The 16,945-nt window shown below is 37.8% G+C and overlaps 1 protein-coding gene across 2 annotated transcripts in view; it reads right to left on the reverse strand.

The window, feature by feature from the left end:
- NAALADL2 (N-acetylated alpha-linked acidic dipeptidase like 2) overlaps window positions 1-16,945 on the reverse strand; it is a 774,686-nt gene that overhangs the window by 556,742 nt on the left and 200,999 nt on the right. Inside the window, exon 1 of one of the 2 annotated variants that reach the window (XM_088131935.1) lies at window positions 1,856-1,999. The exons of the other annotated variant lie outside the window; for it this stretch is intronic. Within the exon in view, the coding sequence (XP_087988061.1) occupies window positions 1,856-1,898 (43 nt within the window). The 5' untranslated portion in view covers window positions 1,899-1,999. Of the gene's footprint in view, window positions 1-1,855; window positions 2,000-16,945 lie in introns of those variants that run through there. 2 annotated transcript variants of the gene reach the window in all.

Here is a 16,945-nt window from a genome sequence, read left to right on the forward strand (position 1 = left end):
AAACTGACTTTCAGTCAAGTAGCCAACAAAACGCCTATTCACTTTCTCCTTTCTCCCAAACCACACCCTGTTGGCTTCAGGCTAAGCCAGGCAAACATGAAACTCTATGAATTTCACCATCCAAACCTATAAAATAATTTAAAAAAAAACTTTTCAAAAGTTATATTATTGCATTGTTGCATACACTTCTGGAGGACATGGAGAGAGAGAAAGAAAAGAGAGAGAAAGATGGCATGCAACAAGAGTGTCTTAAACCTTCCTCAAAGCTGTGTGAAATTAATAGATTGTGTGAATGTATTCTTCATGCCTACAAACATCATCTGATACTCAATCAAATAGCTTCTCTTTGTACAGTCAATTTCTTGTTCATAAAGAAGTCCCTGGTTTCTCTAGAACCCAGAGATTATGAGGCTACTACACTGTCATGCAACCATAATCCAGATTAAGTACCAATCAAGAACTGAAAAAAATGCACTGAGCCCATAAGTAAAATAAATGATTTTATGCACTTACTATACAGCCTATGCATACAGATGCATAAATTTATTTGATAATGTATCCACTGTAGTTTATATGACATTCCATTCCAGAAACTCTAAGCAGCTTACAACCATCAAATACAAAGTTGGGTTCAAAACAATAAAAGAACCACACACACAAACAAAAACATCTGATAACAATATCTAGATCAATGTGCCTACACCTTTGCGGCAGCAGGATCCTTCATTTCATCCTGAACACCCTCCAGAAAAGCCATCTTTTCATGGGTCTTCAAAAACTTAATGAAGAATGGATAGTCCAAATATAATGGAGTAGGCTGTCCCAGGGGAGTTGGTCATCACAGAAAATGTTGAACCATGGGGTCCCTTCAAGTGACATATGCCATCATACCATGTTGCAACACTACCAGAATGTATTTCAGCTACCTACTCACAAGTGTTAAATGATGTTAGTAATTTCTGGCTTAAAACTCAGTGAGTAGGTGGAAGCACAACAATTTCATAAACGTTCTGTGATTTCTAAATAGCAAATTGCATTCCAAAAGGTTTACCAAAGAAATGGCTATGTACACATGTTTCTCAAAACATTTATCACCAAGGGGGGGGGAAATGTTTGGTAGGCTACCCCTAAGCTTCCTAATGTGAGCTATACAGCAGCAAACCAAAGTAATTTTTTGTGGCAACCAAGTTCAGGTTGAAGCATCATCCATGTACCTAGTACAACCTAATCTAGCCCTTTTTGCTTGATCTTCCCCCAGTCTTGGCATATTTGCACAGAAATAGCCATTCTTGAACTTTATAGTAGTTACTACAAAAAAGGCTAAGTGGCTCTTCTAAACAAGGGTTACATTTTTGCAGACCATTTTATTTCTTCTGATAAAAGTGTCAATTAACCCGCAAATAACTGTGTTGTGTTGGTTTATAACATATTATGTTCTCACTTACTTGTTTCCTCTCTGAGAAACATACTTTCGCTTTCCTTCCCTTTCTCCTCCTCCTTCTCAAATAAACCTCCTCCGTCAAACAAAACTGCAAGATCCACAAGTCACTGGAACATCACATTGATTTCCATCCATCCGTGGCACCTTTTCACCCTGTTAAAACTGCAGGATCCTCACCATCTACTCCTGTGAACTGAAGCAGCATTTCCACCCCACCCCCACCCCCACAAAACCCACAAAAAAGCAAGGGTGGGGTTTTCCCTTCTTTTCCCAAGAACCTTCACATGTACTAGCAGAGCTACACCAAGTATACTTGTCCGTGCAGAAAACGGGCCATTAACTCCCTTGAAATTTAATCCTGCTCAGCGCAGACTACAAATGTGATCTCATCCGTAGACACACACACACACTTACCTGGCAAGGGAGGATTAGGGAAGCTCATATCCTTCTCTGCCATGTTCTGTGTATAATGGGTGTGTGTGTGTTGTGTTGTGTTCGTGAAAGGAAGGATCCAGGTAGTACCCAGCTGAATCAGTGATGGAGAAAGTTTGACCTCCTGACTTCCTACTGCTGCATGTAACTGTACACCGTATTTTCTTCTGCGAATAATTAGCAGCCTCCCTTCCTCAGTTACCTGGGCTTGCCTGACCTGTTTTCCTATCAAGTGACATCACCTCCTTTGATCTCCGCAGTTGAATTTACATGTTCTTCGGACACAGTAACCAGTTGACTGACTTTGGACTCCACCTACCCCACCCAGCTCTTCTCTCAGCTCTCGTTTTTTAATCTGCTCTGCTCTGACTTACTTTTTCATAGAAAGCTGCCTGTTCAAAATCTGTGATTTGCAAGGCCTTTTCCGAGTTGCTATACTGAAAACTTGGGTTTCCTGTAAGAAACTGAAATGAATTTGGACTCATCAGAGGAAACACATAGGTATATTCCTATAAAGAGAGGGGAAATATAATAGGTCAGATTTAAAACACCTATGTGAAGATGCATTTTCCTGATCAAATTGCACATCCCAACATTTTTTTTTTCCAGAAATGCCTTTTCTCCCTGAGAATACCCCTGTGATTATTATTTTTCTCAGACCCACAGAGGGAAAATGCCATTTTTGCTGATTTTTCCAGATATTCACTAGAATCATTACTAGCATTAATATTATCATCAGATTATTAATGCATTATTGATAATAATATAACACCAATTAATAATATTATATTATTCGTTTTGGTGGTGCCTCCTACTTTCTCGGACACTTAGAGTGACAGGAAACACAAAATATGTGAGGAGGAGGAGGAGGAGGAGGAGGAGGAGGAGGAGGAGGAGGAGGAGGAGGAGATTGTTTTGGATAAGAGATTATGTTAAGGTACTGAGAATGAAGATATGAATTGTAGATTTGTAGACAATTCTACAATAGTAAAATTACTATGGGCCTGCACCAAAAATCATTCAATTAATACAGGACCAATAAAGGCTCACTGCTTCCAGGAGGCAGTCATCAGGAAGCAGAAATGAAAATAGATAATGAGCTAAGAAACAACTATGCATAGAAGTTAAGATACAGACTGATTATCAATTCCTGATCACAAATGTAGACATGAGGTAGCTAGGTCATTTTTGCTTCTGTCTGTATTGAGGGTGGAGCAAGACTCTAAATGATCCTACTTCTCACTACACTAATAAACCACACAGTTTACATTCAATGTCATGCTTTATAACCATTTCTACCTTCCATATGTGCGATTAAACAACACATCAAATTTGTTAGCCCTGATCAGAAAGTAAGGAATAATCTTAAGCATATGCAAGCTCCACAGTTTAAGCTCCAGCAATTTTCTGACCTTAGTCATCTTAACTACTTGGATAGGAGATTACCAAGAAATCCCACTGCTGCAAACTAGATTGTGAAGTTGAAAGAACATTCTGAAAGTGGACAAAGGAAAACCAGTTCTGTCCTATTGTGTTTTGTGTAGTTCATGAAATCACCAGGACTTGAGTTTGACTCAAGGGAGTCCTTTTTTATTCTCACCTCTATCAGAGTTACAGGAATAACATTAGAGTATGCTTCATGCTGTCTACTTTATTGCAAATGGGAAAATTTACTTCCAGAGTTAAAATAATGAGCATTTGCAACTGCCCCAGATGAAAAAAAATGTTTTTAACAAGCAAAGGAAGAACATTGCAATGACCAGTGTCAGTTGCAGCATGTTTGGGCCAGCTTGTCACTGCCTCTGCCATTTTGCATGACCCCAAGAAGAAAGTAGACAGAAGGTGTTAGCGGCTGTCAGCCTTGCAAGGTAGTCCAGACAAGAAGCACACTCAGAAGTACTAGCACTAACTTTATTGTAAGGCTACATCAACAGAATCTTGCAAGTCTGAAGGTACATCTCTCCCCCCTCACCTTTACAGTCCAAGAAACTAGGGAGGGTCCTTTCTGAGGCATTTGCCACATCCCCATTCCTTCTGCAGGCTCGGTTGCTGCTTTTCTGACCATTGCCTAGTTTGTGGCTCTTCCTGCTGTCTCCCAAGGTCATTCCCAAATAACCATTACATCGGCTCACTTTTCTCCCTGGGCAAGAAAAGCTGAACTTTTGCAAAAATTATCTCCAAAATCACCACTTACTTTTGCCCTTTAACTGGAAGGAGGCTTTAACTATCACATTAGGAGAGGACCAAGCACTGCACCAGAATATGAAGGGGAAAATCACATCCGGTTCTCCTACCCTCCTAAGCAACAAAGGAGGTAGGAGAATTCACATGATCTGAGCTACCTTAATTTGAAGAAATATTTATTCTCCCCCTTCACTGTGCAGGAGAGGACCCAGTAAAATGTTTGTAAGTGGTAAACTGGGAATGAGCTGCTGGATTTTTTAAAAAAACAAAACCAAGCCCCCAAGATTTATTTTATTTTGGCATTTACAGAGCTATCAACTGGAGCAAAACAAACAGACTTAACAAACTTATTGTGCAAATAACCTGCATATTAAACTAATAAGTGCATTAAAATATAGCACTATATAGGTGCCAATAGGACAGTAATTTGTTCCCATTTAGAACACTCTGTAAAATGTCATCTAATTAAGGAGGCTGAGTGTTATTATGTTATATGCAAAGAAGGAAGAAACAGGGCTATTTTAAGGTGCTTTGTCTTCCTTTTTTTTTTTTAAACTTAGCAAATATTTTCCCAGGCTATGATCATCTTACATAATGATAGAAGAGTGCAGGATTCTTTATTTTGCCTAGGTTATAGGAAGATTATTTTTTTATGAACATAAATTTGCCACCCACCTTTGGCAAAAAAAGAAAGAAAAAGAAAGAAAGAAAAATCCCCACATCTGAATTTCCCACCCCCTCATCCCCATGACTGGCTGACCAGGACAATCTACAGTAGCGATTCCAATGTGGAAGAGAAAAGAGTAAATTTTAGAAAGAGTCCTAAATGTATCCACATTAGGAGAAAAACTCGAGTCACTTCAGTGGGAGAGTTAATTAAGCATGTGCTAAAATCACTTCCCACTAAAACTGGTCTCTCACGGAACCAGTAAATTCCTTCATCTTATCTGCATCTCACCCTCCACTTTTGCCTTGGATACTTCTAAAAGATATTCTCCTTTTTCACAGGGAAAATATACCTTCTTCCTCTGGCATATGTTTCCCACAGTCTTTCAGTTAACCCCTGCGTAGTTTCAAGAGACAGATGCTTTGTAGAGGAATCTGATTTCAAGATAGAATGTAATCTTTCATCTGACACAGCTAGAACAGACCACACCTGAGCAGGTTCGAACAAGAGCAAATAGTTCATTTTCTGTCATATTGGCTTACGATGAATAATGGGGAGAAGCCAGCTTTTATATTTATTTCCTTATAGAGATGAGTATGAACTGAGAGTCAAGAGGAGGAAGAGGGTAGAAAGTCGAATGCAATGTGGGGAACTTGAAGTAGCCATTGCATTCAGATGGTAGAAATGTAGGAGGATTTGTGGTGGGAGTGGGGGCCTAACAAACAAACAGATTCTTGCCCGGAAAACATTCCAGCAGGTAAAATGCTGCTTAAGAGAAAATCTATTGAGAAGTTGATATTTTGTAAGAGAAGGACATTCAAAGATTGATAATAAGTTCAATTAAATAAATCTTCTTGTGTACACTAAAAACAACACCAAATGATGCAGAAACAGGATGGAACTAACCTAAACTCATGTGAAATTGGAAAAGGTCATAAATGGAATGATTTATCTACTAGAGGAAATCTGGGCATCTGGGGTATATGTGTGTGTCCAAAAAAGTCAAGATGGCTGCCACAATCACTGCTATCTTGCTTTTTTGGACTCCTACAAAGTCCCCTGCCCTGGACTTGATTGTGACCCATAGCTTAATCTTCCACAGAGGATGCAGGGCTGGCCCAACCATTCACCAAAGTATATCAGGCAGCAAATCTAAAGAGAAACACTGCCTTATGGCTGCTGTCACTGAACTCCCTCCATTCTCCAGCACCCATGCCTCAGAGGTGGCATATAGAGCACGTTACTGGGTTTTACATATAACCTTTATTTATTTTATTCATTTATTTATTTATTTATTAAATTTGTATGCTGCCCATCTCCCCTAGCAGGTGACTCTGGGCGGCTCACAATGAAAGTAAAACCCACAAACCTTTCGGTGGAAGAGTTATCTTAGGATCATTTTCTGTGTGGAAAAATACAAAGTATTCCCTAATGATATTCTATTTTTGTGTGGATAAGAACCTAGTAAGCTGAGAAGTTACTTTTCACAACACATTTTAATGGCACCCATTTCTTGCTTCTTCTGTCTCGTACTTCAGGCAAAAAAAGTTGCCTTATTTTCTTGGTAGGTAGGTAGGTAGGTAGGTAGGTAGATGATAGATAGATAGATAGATAGATAGATAGATAGATAGATAGATAGATAGATAGATAGATAGATAGGACACACACTGAGCGCATGTGCGCGCACACACACACATTCTGCCTCTGCCCGGATAAAAATGTAGGAAGCTGAGGAGGCACTTCTGCCAACAGAAAAAGTGCATGATTTGCTTCACAATTAATACTCGATTGGTGTTAAAGATAACATCACTGAAAAACAATTAACTCTTGGGTCCAAATTAATTTTTCCATTGCAAAGCATGCATGAGGTATTTTGCAATTAACTTGTGTGTACATGTGACAGAAAACAAATGTGCACCTGTTTCTCATATGATAACAATCAAGCCCTTGAGAGACTAGAATATTTAAATTCTACTTTCTGACCCAGTTCCTGAATGTTGGCTAAAGAATACACGCACACAGATTTTTGCATCCTGCTCAACAATTCTGTAGAGATAAATATAGAGACAAGCACATGCCCCCCTAAATGTTTGTATCTCTCTCTCTCTCTCTCTCTCTCTCTCTCTCTCTCTCTCTCTCTGTGTATGTGTATGTGTGTGTGCATGCAAAAAAAAGAAAAAAATGTGCTCCTTTAGCAACAATGGAAAATATCAATGCACAATGTTAAATTTTGGCATTCCACATAAAAGTGAAATGGTGATTTAGCAGCTGCAGAGGGGGCTCTGTGACTTTCTTACTCTCAGAATCTTATCACATTATCCTCCCTTGGCTTATTTTATATATCTATCCTCAAGCTTTTATGGGGCTACTGAAATGTTCTGTTAAAATATCTCCCTCCGCTTTGCTTTTTTCTAAAAAAAACACAGGAAAGGCTAAGATGAAAGGTTGAAAGCTTTTCTTCACACTTGCAAGCTTCCCCCCCCCCCCAATCCATTCTTCTCCCTCTTTTCCATTTTATGGATACCACAAAAACACATGTCCCATGCCTTCAGCATCAGCTTTATGTCCAAAGATCCCTCTGGAACTCACACGAATCCAAGAGGCATTTTTAGAAAGTGAAAAATTGGACCATGTCTGGAAGAGAGCCCCATTGTCCCCCAAAAGACAAAAGTCAGTTGAAGTGGTTGAAAGTCTCTCCCAGGGTGATTGCAGAGGGATGACTGGAAGAGCTTGCTAGTTGGGTAAGTGAGTATTTTGTGAATGGTAGCAAAATGGCAGCCAGTTTGGAAGATCCATGATATGTTTTCAGAATTACCAGGAAATAACCAGGATCTCTGGAATGGATCCTATAAGTTTCTCCTTATAAGATGCTAAGATGCTTCCCTTGCACTCCCTTCAATGAAATTGAAGAGGTACCTAAAAATACTGTAAGTACCTAAGTATTATACCTAAACTATATATCTGAAAACAATCTATTTTTCTGTTTATTGGATTTATATCCTACCTTTATTCTGTACAATTCAAAGTTTACATAATGCTCCCTCCTTTTATTTCCCCCACAACAACCCTGTGAAGTGGGTTGGGCTGAAAATGACTGGCTCAAAATCACCTAGCCAGTTTCCATGTTGAAGGGAGGACTCGAACTCACTGCCTCCCAGTTTCTAATCCAGTACCTTAATAATTATTTTGCTTCTTCTGACTTCTGTCTCTAATCATAAGCTAAGCCTGACAACTACATATGATACATATATACACACACACACATACATGCATAAATGAATGAATGATACAGAGTGAGAGAACATATATTTTTTGTGTACTTCTGAGTCTTGTTTTGCAATGCAGAAGAGACCTACACTCAGAAGTATATTGCTGTTATCTCAGCAAAAGTACAGTGTGTTAAGAAATTGATAAGATTTTCCCTCTTTCCATGTTATCAGCCTTGAAAAAAATTAACAGGATGATCATAGAATAGCGGAATAACATGCTTAGTGCTTGAAACAGAAAATCCACATGGCACCCCCTAGTGGTAATAAAGAAACATGCATTGTAATAATAGACAGGAGGAGCCCTTTCATAATCCCAGACATTCTGCCCTGTGATGGTTTCTACAAACATCACTGAGATGATTAATGCAAAAACAGAACACAAAATGTATGTGCCTTTCTGTGTGGGTGAATTTAAAGTTATTTTAAAGGATCATTGCACCGGGGTGTGGGGTTTTTTATTGTTTTATCATCTTTAATTTAAAAAAAAGCTGGGGCAGGAAATGGTTGTTGTCAGTCAACAGAAAGCTATGATTTCAGAGAGCTGGAATGGATTGTAATGCTTCCTTTTGTGGATCTGTTTGTGGGCTTTTCAGCTATGAGGGGATCTCTTCAATTTCGGACAGCTGAAGAAGCCTATATTTATTTCCCCAGAATGCCTGGAACAATGCCGTGCCATGATGTTCCTTCACTCCAGGCATTCTGGGGAAATAACAGCCATTGTCCTGGGATTTACACAAAGGCAATTCCAACAGAATGTTAGCTTCCTAACAGTAAGAACAATCTGACAGTGGAAGCAATTACCCAGAGTGGTGATGAGCTGCCCTTCATTGCACGCGTTCAAGTGGAAACTGAACAACCATTTCTTGGAAACGATTCCATTTAGATTCTTGCACTGAACCTAAATAGCCTCTTCTATCTCAATGATCCCATGATTTTCAGCTCCTTTTTACTCTGCCAATGAATGCTAAAAAAAATAGAGATGGCCAATAAGTAATTGTTCCTGTGTTTCTACTGGCTGCCCAAAGAGCTTCCAAGGAACTGGTTCCCTTGAAAGGATGGGGGCAGGGGGAGGAATCTGCTCCATATACTGTTATCATTCAGCTACCTTTTTCAACTATCACCAACAGGACTTCTGAGAAGCCATCTCATCCAGAGGGGAGACTGATTTCAAGAACAAAATGCAAAAGAAGATGAGAAACTCGTCTTTTGACAACAATCAAAAGAGGCATAGACCACTAAAGGTCAACTCAAACCAAGAACAGACCATCAGAATTCAGTCAGACCAGAATATATCAATTTCCATCCATCTGGGCAACTGAACCATAGACGACCAACTTGGTTTTCCCTTCCCTTCCCTTCCCTTCCCTTCCCTTCCCTTCCCTTCCCTTCCCTTCCCTTCCCTTCCCTTCCCTTCCCTTCCCTTCCCTTCCCTTCCCTTCCCACTCTCTCCCTTTCTCATACTTTCATTCTTATGAACCTGAGGACAGAAACTGTCTGGTTATTGATTTCAGTAAGTCACTAAAAGAGATTTTGTTGGGTGAAAATTATCTACGTGAGAAGCTCATTGCTTTTCTGGGACAGTGAACCACACCAGATCTTTGAGAAGTGTGGCAAGGGCAGTACCGTGAAAAATATGAAGGGAGAGGACAAGGAGTAGATTTGATTTTATTTAACTTTGATTTGGTTTGGTTTAGAATTCTTAATTATTTCCTATGTATTTTCCAAGTTACCTTAAACATTATAACATGGTAACAAATTTTCTATAGAGTTCCCTGGCAGCTGCACCCAACTGCATCCAGTTGTATATACTGTACCTTCTTTAAATAAATAAATATTTATTTATTTATTAAATTTAATGCCGCCTATCTCCCTCCATATATGATGGAGAAATACATTGGGATGTTAGCTACTATTTTCAAAATGATACTAATCTATCGTTTTTTTGGAAGCTGTTTAATATTGTGCTTTAATTTCCCTACCAGTAATCATGGCAATGGGTACATATAGGAAAACCTGAAGGACCGGGTTGGGGACAGAATGTCATGGAGAAAATCTATATTGTTGCTAAGATCTGACACTGAGTTAATGGTGCATAATCAATCAAGACTACTCATATCCGGAGGGGAGGGTTGTTGTATTTTACAGGTTCATTTTGAAATATGTTGTTTCCTCCTCTACTGTAGATCCTTCAAGCACAAACATTCCATGCTCAAGGTCAAATAAACTGGATATAAGAAATGTCTAGGTTTTGCCTTGGTGTCCCATGCTGTGCTGGAACACATTAAATTTTCATACCTTCACATAAAATCTGGTATTTGCAATAGATTTCCCCCAACAATTATCTATATACACTGAAAACAGTCTGTGAAGTTCCATCTCAGTGACAGTTGAGTGGCTGTATTTTAAAGAGCATAAGGCTCTTTATATTTTTATAGATTCCACTCCACTGTCACACATTTCTTCTTTCCCTCTCTAAAAAAGTTGATACTTTTTGGCTCATTCATTCTTTCTTTTAAACAAATAGGGGTAACTCAATGTTGTTTCACAAAGTTTAAGGTTGCAGATCAACTCACTCATACAAAACATTTTAATTAAGCTGCCTGTGAAAGAAAATAAGCAGTGGGGGAATGGGATGGGGGAAAAAGTGGAGATGTTACTGGAAGGAAATGAATAGTGTCCCAATATGGCAATAGAAATGAGTTTTCATGCATTTTTCATGCATGCAATTCTGAATGCAAGGCAAAGGAGGATGCTTTGTGAAAAGGATGCGACCCTTTCATACACCTTTGGTGTGCTATTGTACACACAGTGAAGAACTTTTGACATATGAACAAATTCAGATCCATCTACCACATTTCCCATGCCTTCCTCCATCCAAGCCAATCCCAGCTTTACGTTAGTTGCCTCCCACCCCAGAATGTAGAATCTCTGCAACTTCCACATTCTTTTCCAAAAAAGTAGACAAAGCCGTTTTCTCAACCTTCCCATGACAAAATTGTATTAGAATAGGATATTCTATTCTACGTCCATCTGGTCTCACCAAATGGAAAAACATAGTATGGGGAGCACAGTTCTCAGTCCCATTCTGAGTCCCCTTTCCCTACTTATCCATAATAATTTACAGTAGACATTCAGCAGTTACAGGACTAAAAGTGACCATTAACTTTTTTTGCTTGGGGGGTGGGGAATGAAAGTCCTTCCAGTCGTGCCACTGAATTGTCTACATAATCAGTGAAAATCTGTTGCACTGTTTCCTTCCATTGTGACTTCAACAACTAGTGCTAGGTACTGAAATTCTGCATTTCTTCCTAGCACTTGTCATTCCATTTTACACAAGACAATTAGCTTTAGAAATTCTTTAAAGCAAAAAAGAATTTCAGAGAAATTCTCAAGGACCAAGCACTGGGTTCTCGCACTGATTTAGTTATAAGTTGGCCAAGAGGTACAATCCTCTCTCCAGTGGTGTCTTACTCTCCTGGCTCTCATACTTCCCTTAAATCCTAAGGAAAGACATAACAAGAAAACTCCATCCATTGGGCTTTCCCATATCAATTCTACTAGAGGAATCAACTTTTTTTCTAAATAACCTTGTCTGATTTCAGTCAAGCTAAGCAGTGTTGGATTCAGTAATACTTGGATGAAAGACCATTAGCTACAGACTAGATGGGGAAATCTGGAAGGAGGCAGGGACATTTGTATTGTGCCCAAAATGAAATGAAATAACAAAATAAGCCATATCCATGAAATCACTAGGAGTCAAGTCAACCTCGAGGATGTCTTTCTTAAATTCTAAAATAGGCTTAACACAATTTAAAAATAAACAAATAACTCCTCCAACACTTCTGTAAAAACAAACAGATTCTCAGCTCCTACTAAGAATATGATGAACTCACTTTGCATCATTGTCCTGCATACTGTAGTCTTTGGTCCCTCCAAAATGTTTTCAGTACAGCTCTTAGACCCCAAAACATTTCCCGTCCTGATTCCTATCCTACAACAAAATATTCCTTCTATCTCTAACTCTGTGACAGTCTGCATAAGCAGGAGAAAGTTCAGTTATTCAATTTTTTATATGCATATACCCTTCTTGAAATTTTTGAAATGGATGCTTCTTTTTTAGAAAAAGCTCTAGTTTCTCCCTTTATATTTCTCTCCATACAGAGTATTTAAAATACTTATCAAATGAAAAGTATATAATGTCCATGCTGTTGACATTATGAAAGTAGGACAAAACCTAAATCCAAAACAGCTAGTTAAAACAAAATGCACATTGCAAATGTCACTGTAGTTTGGAAGGCAATAGAAATTTGGATCAATGCTGTTGTCTGTGGAATTGTTTTGCTATCATTCACCTCCCAAGAGTTTTATTATCAATTTCTTCAAAACTCACAATGTACAGTCCATTCCAGGAACTACATTTCTGCAGAACAGACGAGCACACCCATGCAGCCTGACAAATTGAATATAATGTCTACTATTCATCCAGAGCATGGCCGTAGCAATACTTAACCTGTCATGGCACTGCTTTCACTGCTTTTTGAAAATCCTAGGTACTTTATAATTTTCTCTTACCACCAAATTAGCCTAACATCCATGTCAAAAGCAGAACATAATTCTAAGTTTTCCTAACTTTGATTCTTTGTAACATCCCATTTTTCTAGCCTAAAACATTTGACGGGATGAGATAAATCCTCTTGAGATATTCTAAAAACATGTCTGTTCTTCACAAGGGTTATGGAACATGGATGAGGGTCATGGGACATTATCTCTCCTGTCCTTCATTAGATTCCTATGTTGAGAGCAACATAAAAGATATATGTGGAGTTGTCATGCAATCCAGATGTTTTCATGGAAACCGATGCAGTGGGAAGGAACTAGTATCAACCTCTTCCCTCCCCCCCACACACATTTTTAAAACATCATGTTTTAAAAGCATAATTATTTTATGTTTGAGAAGGTAGAAAAGGTTGATGCTAGTTTCTTCCCTCTGTACCTCCCTCCCTAGTTTTCTTTTCTTTTCTTTTCTTTTCTTTTCTTTTCTTTTCTTTTCTTTTCTTTTCTTTTCTTTTTAAACACTGATGTGCATATCATACACTATAATGTTCATTTATTTCCCATCTCAAATGAGGGGAAATTCATGGTTAAAGGAAAATCATGGATCACAAAACCTGGTCTGGTTGACATATACATTTCCCTGATTGTACACAAGAGTAGCATGTATTAAAATTAGAAATATATATGACTATTACAGAAGTGTCAATCAATAGAAAACATTAAACTGTGTTATATGTGACATAAATGGGTTTGACCAATTGGTACCAAATTTTCCCCCAGCTTATTCTATAATTCTATATCCGCTTGTGGCTTATTATACATTACACATTATGTATTATATACATAAATGTAATCAGCCACAGCTGGATGTAGAATTATGGAATTGTAGAGCTGGAAGGGACCGCAAGGGTCACCTAGTCCATTGTATCTCAACCTCGGCAACTTTAAGATGTGTGGACTTGAACTCACAAAATTCCTCAGGCGTGCCCTGGAGAATTCTGGGAGTTGAAGTCCACATATCAGTTATTCATTCACTCTCTCACTTACTCAGAAGTCTATATATCTTAAACTTGCCAAGGCTGAGAAACTGACCTTCCCTCCACAATGAGGAGGAAAACTAATCAAACCATCCATGAGAGGCAGGTTTCCAGCCTCTTCTTAAAAGCCACTATATTTATTATTGTTTAAACATAAGAAAAAAAATCCCTGATGGTATGATGTGCACAAAAGTGGAACAGTCTACCTATGATGTTTGTGGGTTCTCCATCTCTGGAGGTTTTTAGCAAACCAGTATTGAAGTGGATGAGGGTAAAATTATCAAACTCATATACAGGATGAACAAGTTATATTTTTTGTCTATCTTATACCCAAAGATACTAATTTTTGCTACTATTTCAGTTTCACTGTGAAATAATCTCAAGTTGAAATATTCCATTGAGAGTTCTCCTTGCCATACTATAATTTACCAGGGCCTGGGAATTCTCCTTTTTATAATATTATGATAGAGGCCTGTAGTTTCACCAATCAGCCCTAACGTAAGCAAAAGTTATTATGTTAATGAAAAACAAATTACCTTTTAAAATGTATGGCTTTTAGATCAGGAAAAATAATCAATTAACATTAAAAACCTACATTTAAAATCTCTAAATACCTTTTGTGTGTGGCACATGACATTACATTATGTGCCACGTGTAAAATCTCAAAGCAAGGTTAGGAACACTTAGTTGAGCCAAACTTCCCTCCCCCCCAAATGACTGTAAGATTTTTCCTATTACAAATTCTACAAATCTCTTAGTGCTCATTATCTACACTTAAAAGATCCAGATAAAACACACCGGCTAGGAATTATTGGAGTTTCAGTCTAGCACATCTGGAGAGCAGCAGACTAGGAACAGCCACTGAAAGGAATGTGATTCAATATATGAATTAACATTCTCTCCACCCATCCCCATTATATCTGTTTAAAGTGTAGACAATAGCATGAAAAGTATTGGTGGGTCAAACAATAGATCTTTCTGAAAAAGTAAAAATTGACTGTCTCACATCTAAAGAAGTGTGGCCACACTTTTGCCTCACTTGGGTTTTTTTCCAGGTCTGCAGGAAAATGTCTCACTCATACAATTTTCAAGTACTTTACACTTTAGCACTATACAGCTGTTGGCTACATGCACTTCTAGCAAAGAAACATATATTTGTTTAAATACATTGCTATTGATTTTATTTTTTTCCAGATGTAAAGCTAATTGAAAGAAATGTGATAAAAATACATATATTGCCTCATATTTCTACTTTTTGTTTGCTAATCAATAAACTTTCTTCTCTGCAAAACAGAACATAACAGGTGAAAAATGGGTGAGAAGAGAACAAAAAGATTTGATAAGTAAGGCCTAGTGTTCACAGATGTATTCTCCTTTTTTTGTGCTTTGCAAGGAAGTCAAATGCAAGCCAAGAACCAGTCTTTAAAGGATCACCCCATATCTCTACCAATGGTGAATTTCCAATGCTTTTGAGCAGGTGTCCAACCAATTTTATTTTATTGCAACTTTTGCATGTTGGAGATGTAGCATTTGGAGTGCATTTTGATGGGAAAAGTAGAACCACCACCTGGTGTTTCAAAGAACTCAGTGAAGCTGAACAAATCTTTGCTATCATTGGGAAATAAATTATCACAGAGGACAAAAAAGATGGATGAGTTTTGCCCCAACATTCAAACCACAAATTCACCTGAAAACTCATCTAGGTCTTTTGTTTACACAATGCCCATTTTTGGTTAACATCCATGGATAAGTATCGATGTTGCAAGAAATTATATAATGCTTCTTTGTATCTTGGTCAGGATGACCTGTTCATATTTGGTCAGTGGTGATTTTTGTGATAGGCCCAGAAGTGCAGAAAGTCTGATTAGATGATTTTGTGAGTAGAGAAATGGGATGAGCAGGAACACTAACACAGGAAGAATGAATTACTCTTCACAACTGCACTGCCATCCTAGTGCTAACTCTACAGTAGCTGATGAACAACTTAAATATTGTTCAGTTTGGATGGATGGGTGTTGAAGAAATTCTTAGAAGCACCTCAGCCACATGGTTGCAAAATTGTATAAATTCTGGAGGAAAGTTTGAAGCAAAGCAACTTGAGAGATTTCAAGGGAAACCAATAAATGTTTGATTATTAGCATTCACCTGATTGATAGTTCAGAAGATATTGAAGTTTGTTTGAATTTTGCCTACAGCAAAATTTGGAGTACATTTGAAGTTTGGCTGAAACATCTGAGGAACTGTGCAAGAAGAACATTGATCAAGTTACTGAAATTTCTAGAAAGTTAAAAGAGAAATACTTCTACATTCTTTTCAAGCAGTACATAATCCCATCAATGTTCAAACCAAGCTCCACATAATAAGAAACCACTGGACTGGACATGTGAGAGAAATACCTTTCTTCTGATAGCATGAGTGACCCATTATGCTATTGTATAAGTCACAAATGTAAGATTAAAGAATGCTGATATGACAGACAGTTGATTGTTCAATTATCATGGAGTCCCATTAAAGTTGCTAAGACTTTTTTTGTGCTAAAAAGCTGAGGAGGAGGTAATCCAGCTAAAATGGTATAGCAACGTTATTAGTAATTGAATTTCTCCAAAAGGGGTTATTATCCTTTGGACTTTCATTCTGATACTCTCTTAAAATCTATTTCACTCCCAGTTCTTTTCTCTTTTTCATGTTCTTTGAAGACAATCCTCTTTGTTTTCTTCAAAGTAAGCTTTAGCATAGGTCACTGATCCATAAAATACCTAAATCTGCATAAAATTTAGAAACGATTATGGTCAGAATGTTGGAAATAAATGTAGTTAAATTCTCAATGCAGGCAGTTGTGCTAACCACACATCGTACAAATATGCACCAGGTGTACCACAGAACAATGTTATATAGCATAATATCCAATTATGCTATCTACAAGAGATAGGAAGTATAGTGTCTCTTGAAATAAACACATTAACTGGAAAGTATTTCATTTTGCTATATTCTGTAGTAAGTTTTTCTGCCTTTTTTTTTTTTAATTTGGAAAGGGTATCTGGTTTGCACACCCACATATTTTATGTAATAAATCACAGGGGCTTACATTATTTAGCTACATACCTTTTTTAGATAAGAGGGTCTATGCCCACAATTCATGTATTTCCTGAAGTTATTTTATGGTTCAGGGTTTCAGGGTGGCTGATGGTTTTGCAAAATAGCATCAAGAGCTGACTGATAATTACATGTGAGATACAGTAATTGCTACCAGATTAATATAATGAGCAGAAACCAGTCCCACTGAATTTGGCTGCATGGTAGTTGTAAATAGTTTTGAAAAAAAAAATTGTTGTGAAAATATGTCCTGGAGTTTAAAAAGATG

Source organism: Python bivittatus, unplaced genomic scaffold (genome assembly GCF_059951505.1).
Source record: "Python bivittatus isolate LINGU-HERP-01145 unplaced genomic scaffold, Pbiv_v1 ctg000980_np1212, whole genome shotgun sequence".
NCBI classification, from domain to species: Eukaryota; Metazoa; Chordata; class Lepidosauria; order Squamata; family Pythonidae; genus Python; species Python bivittatus.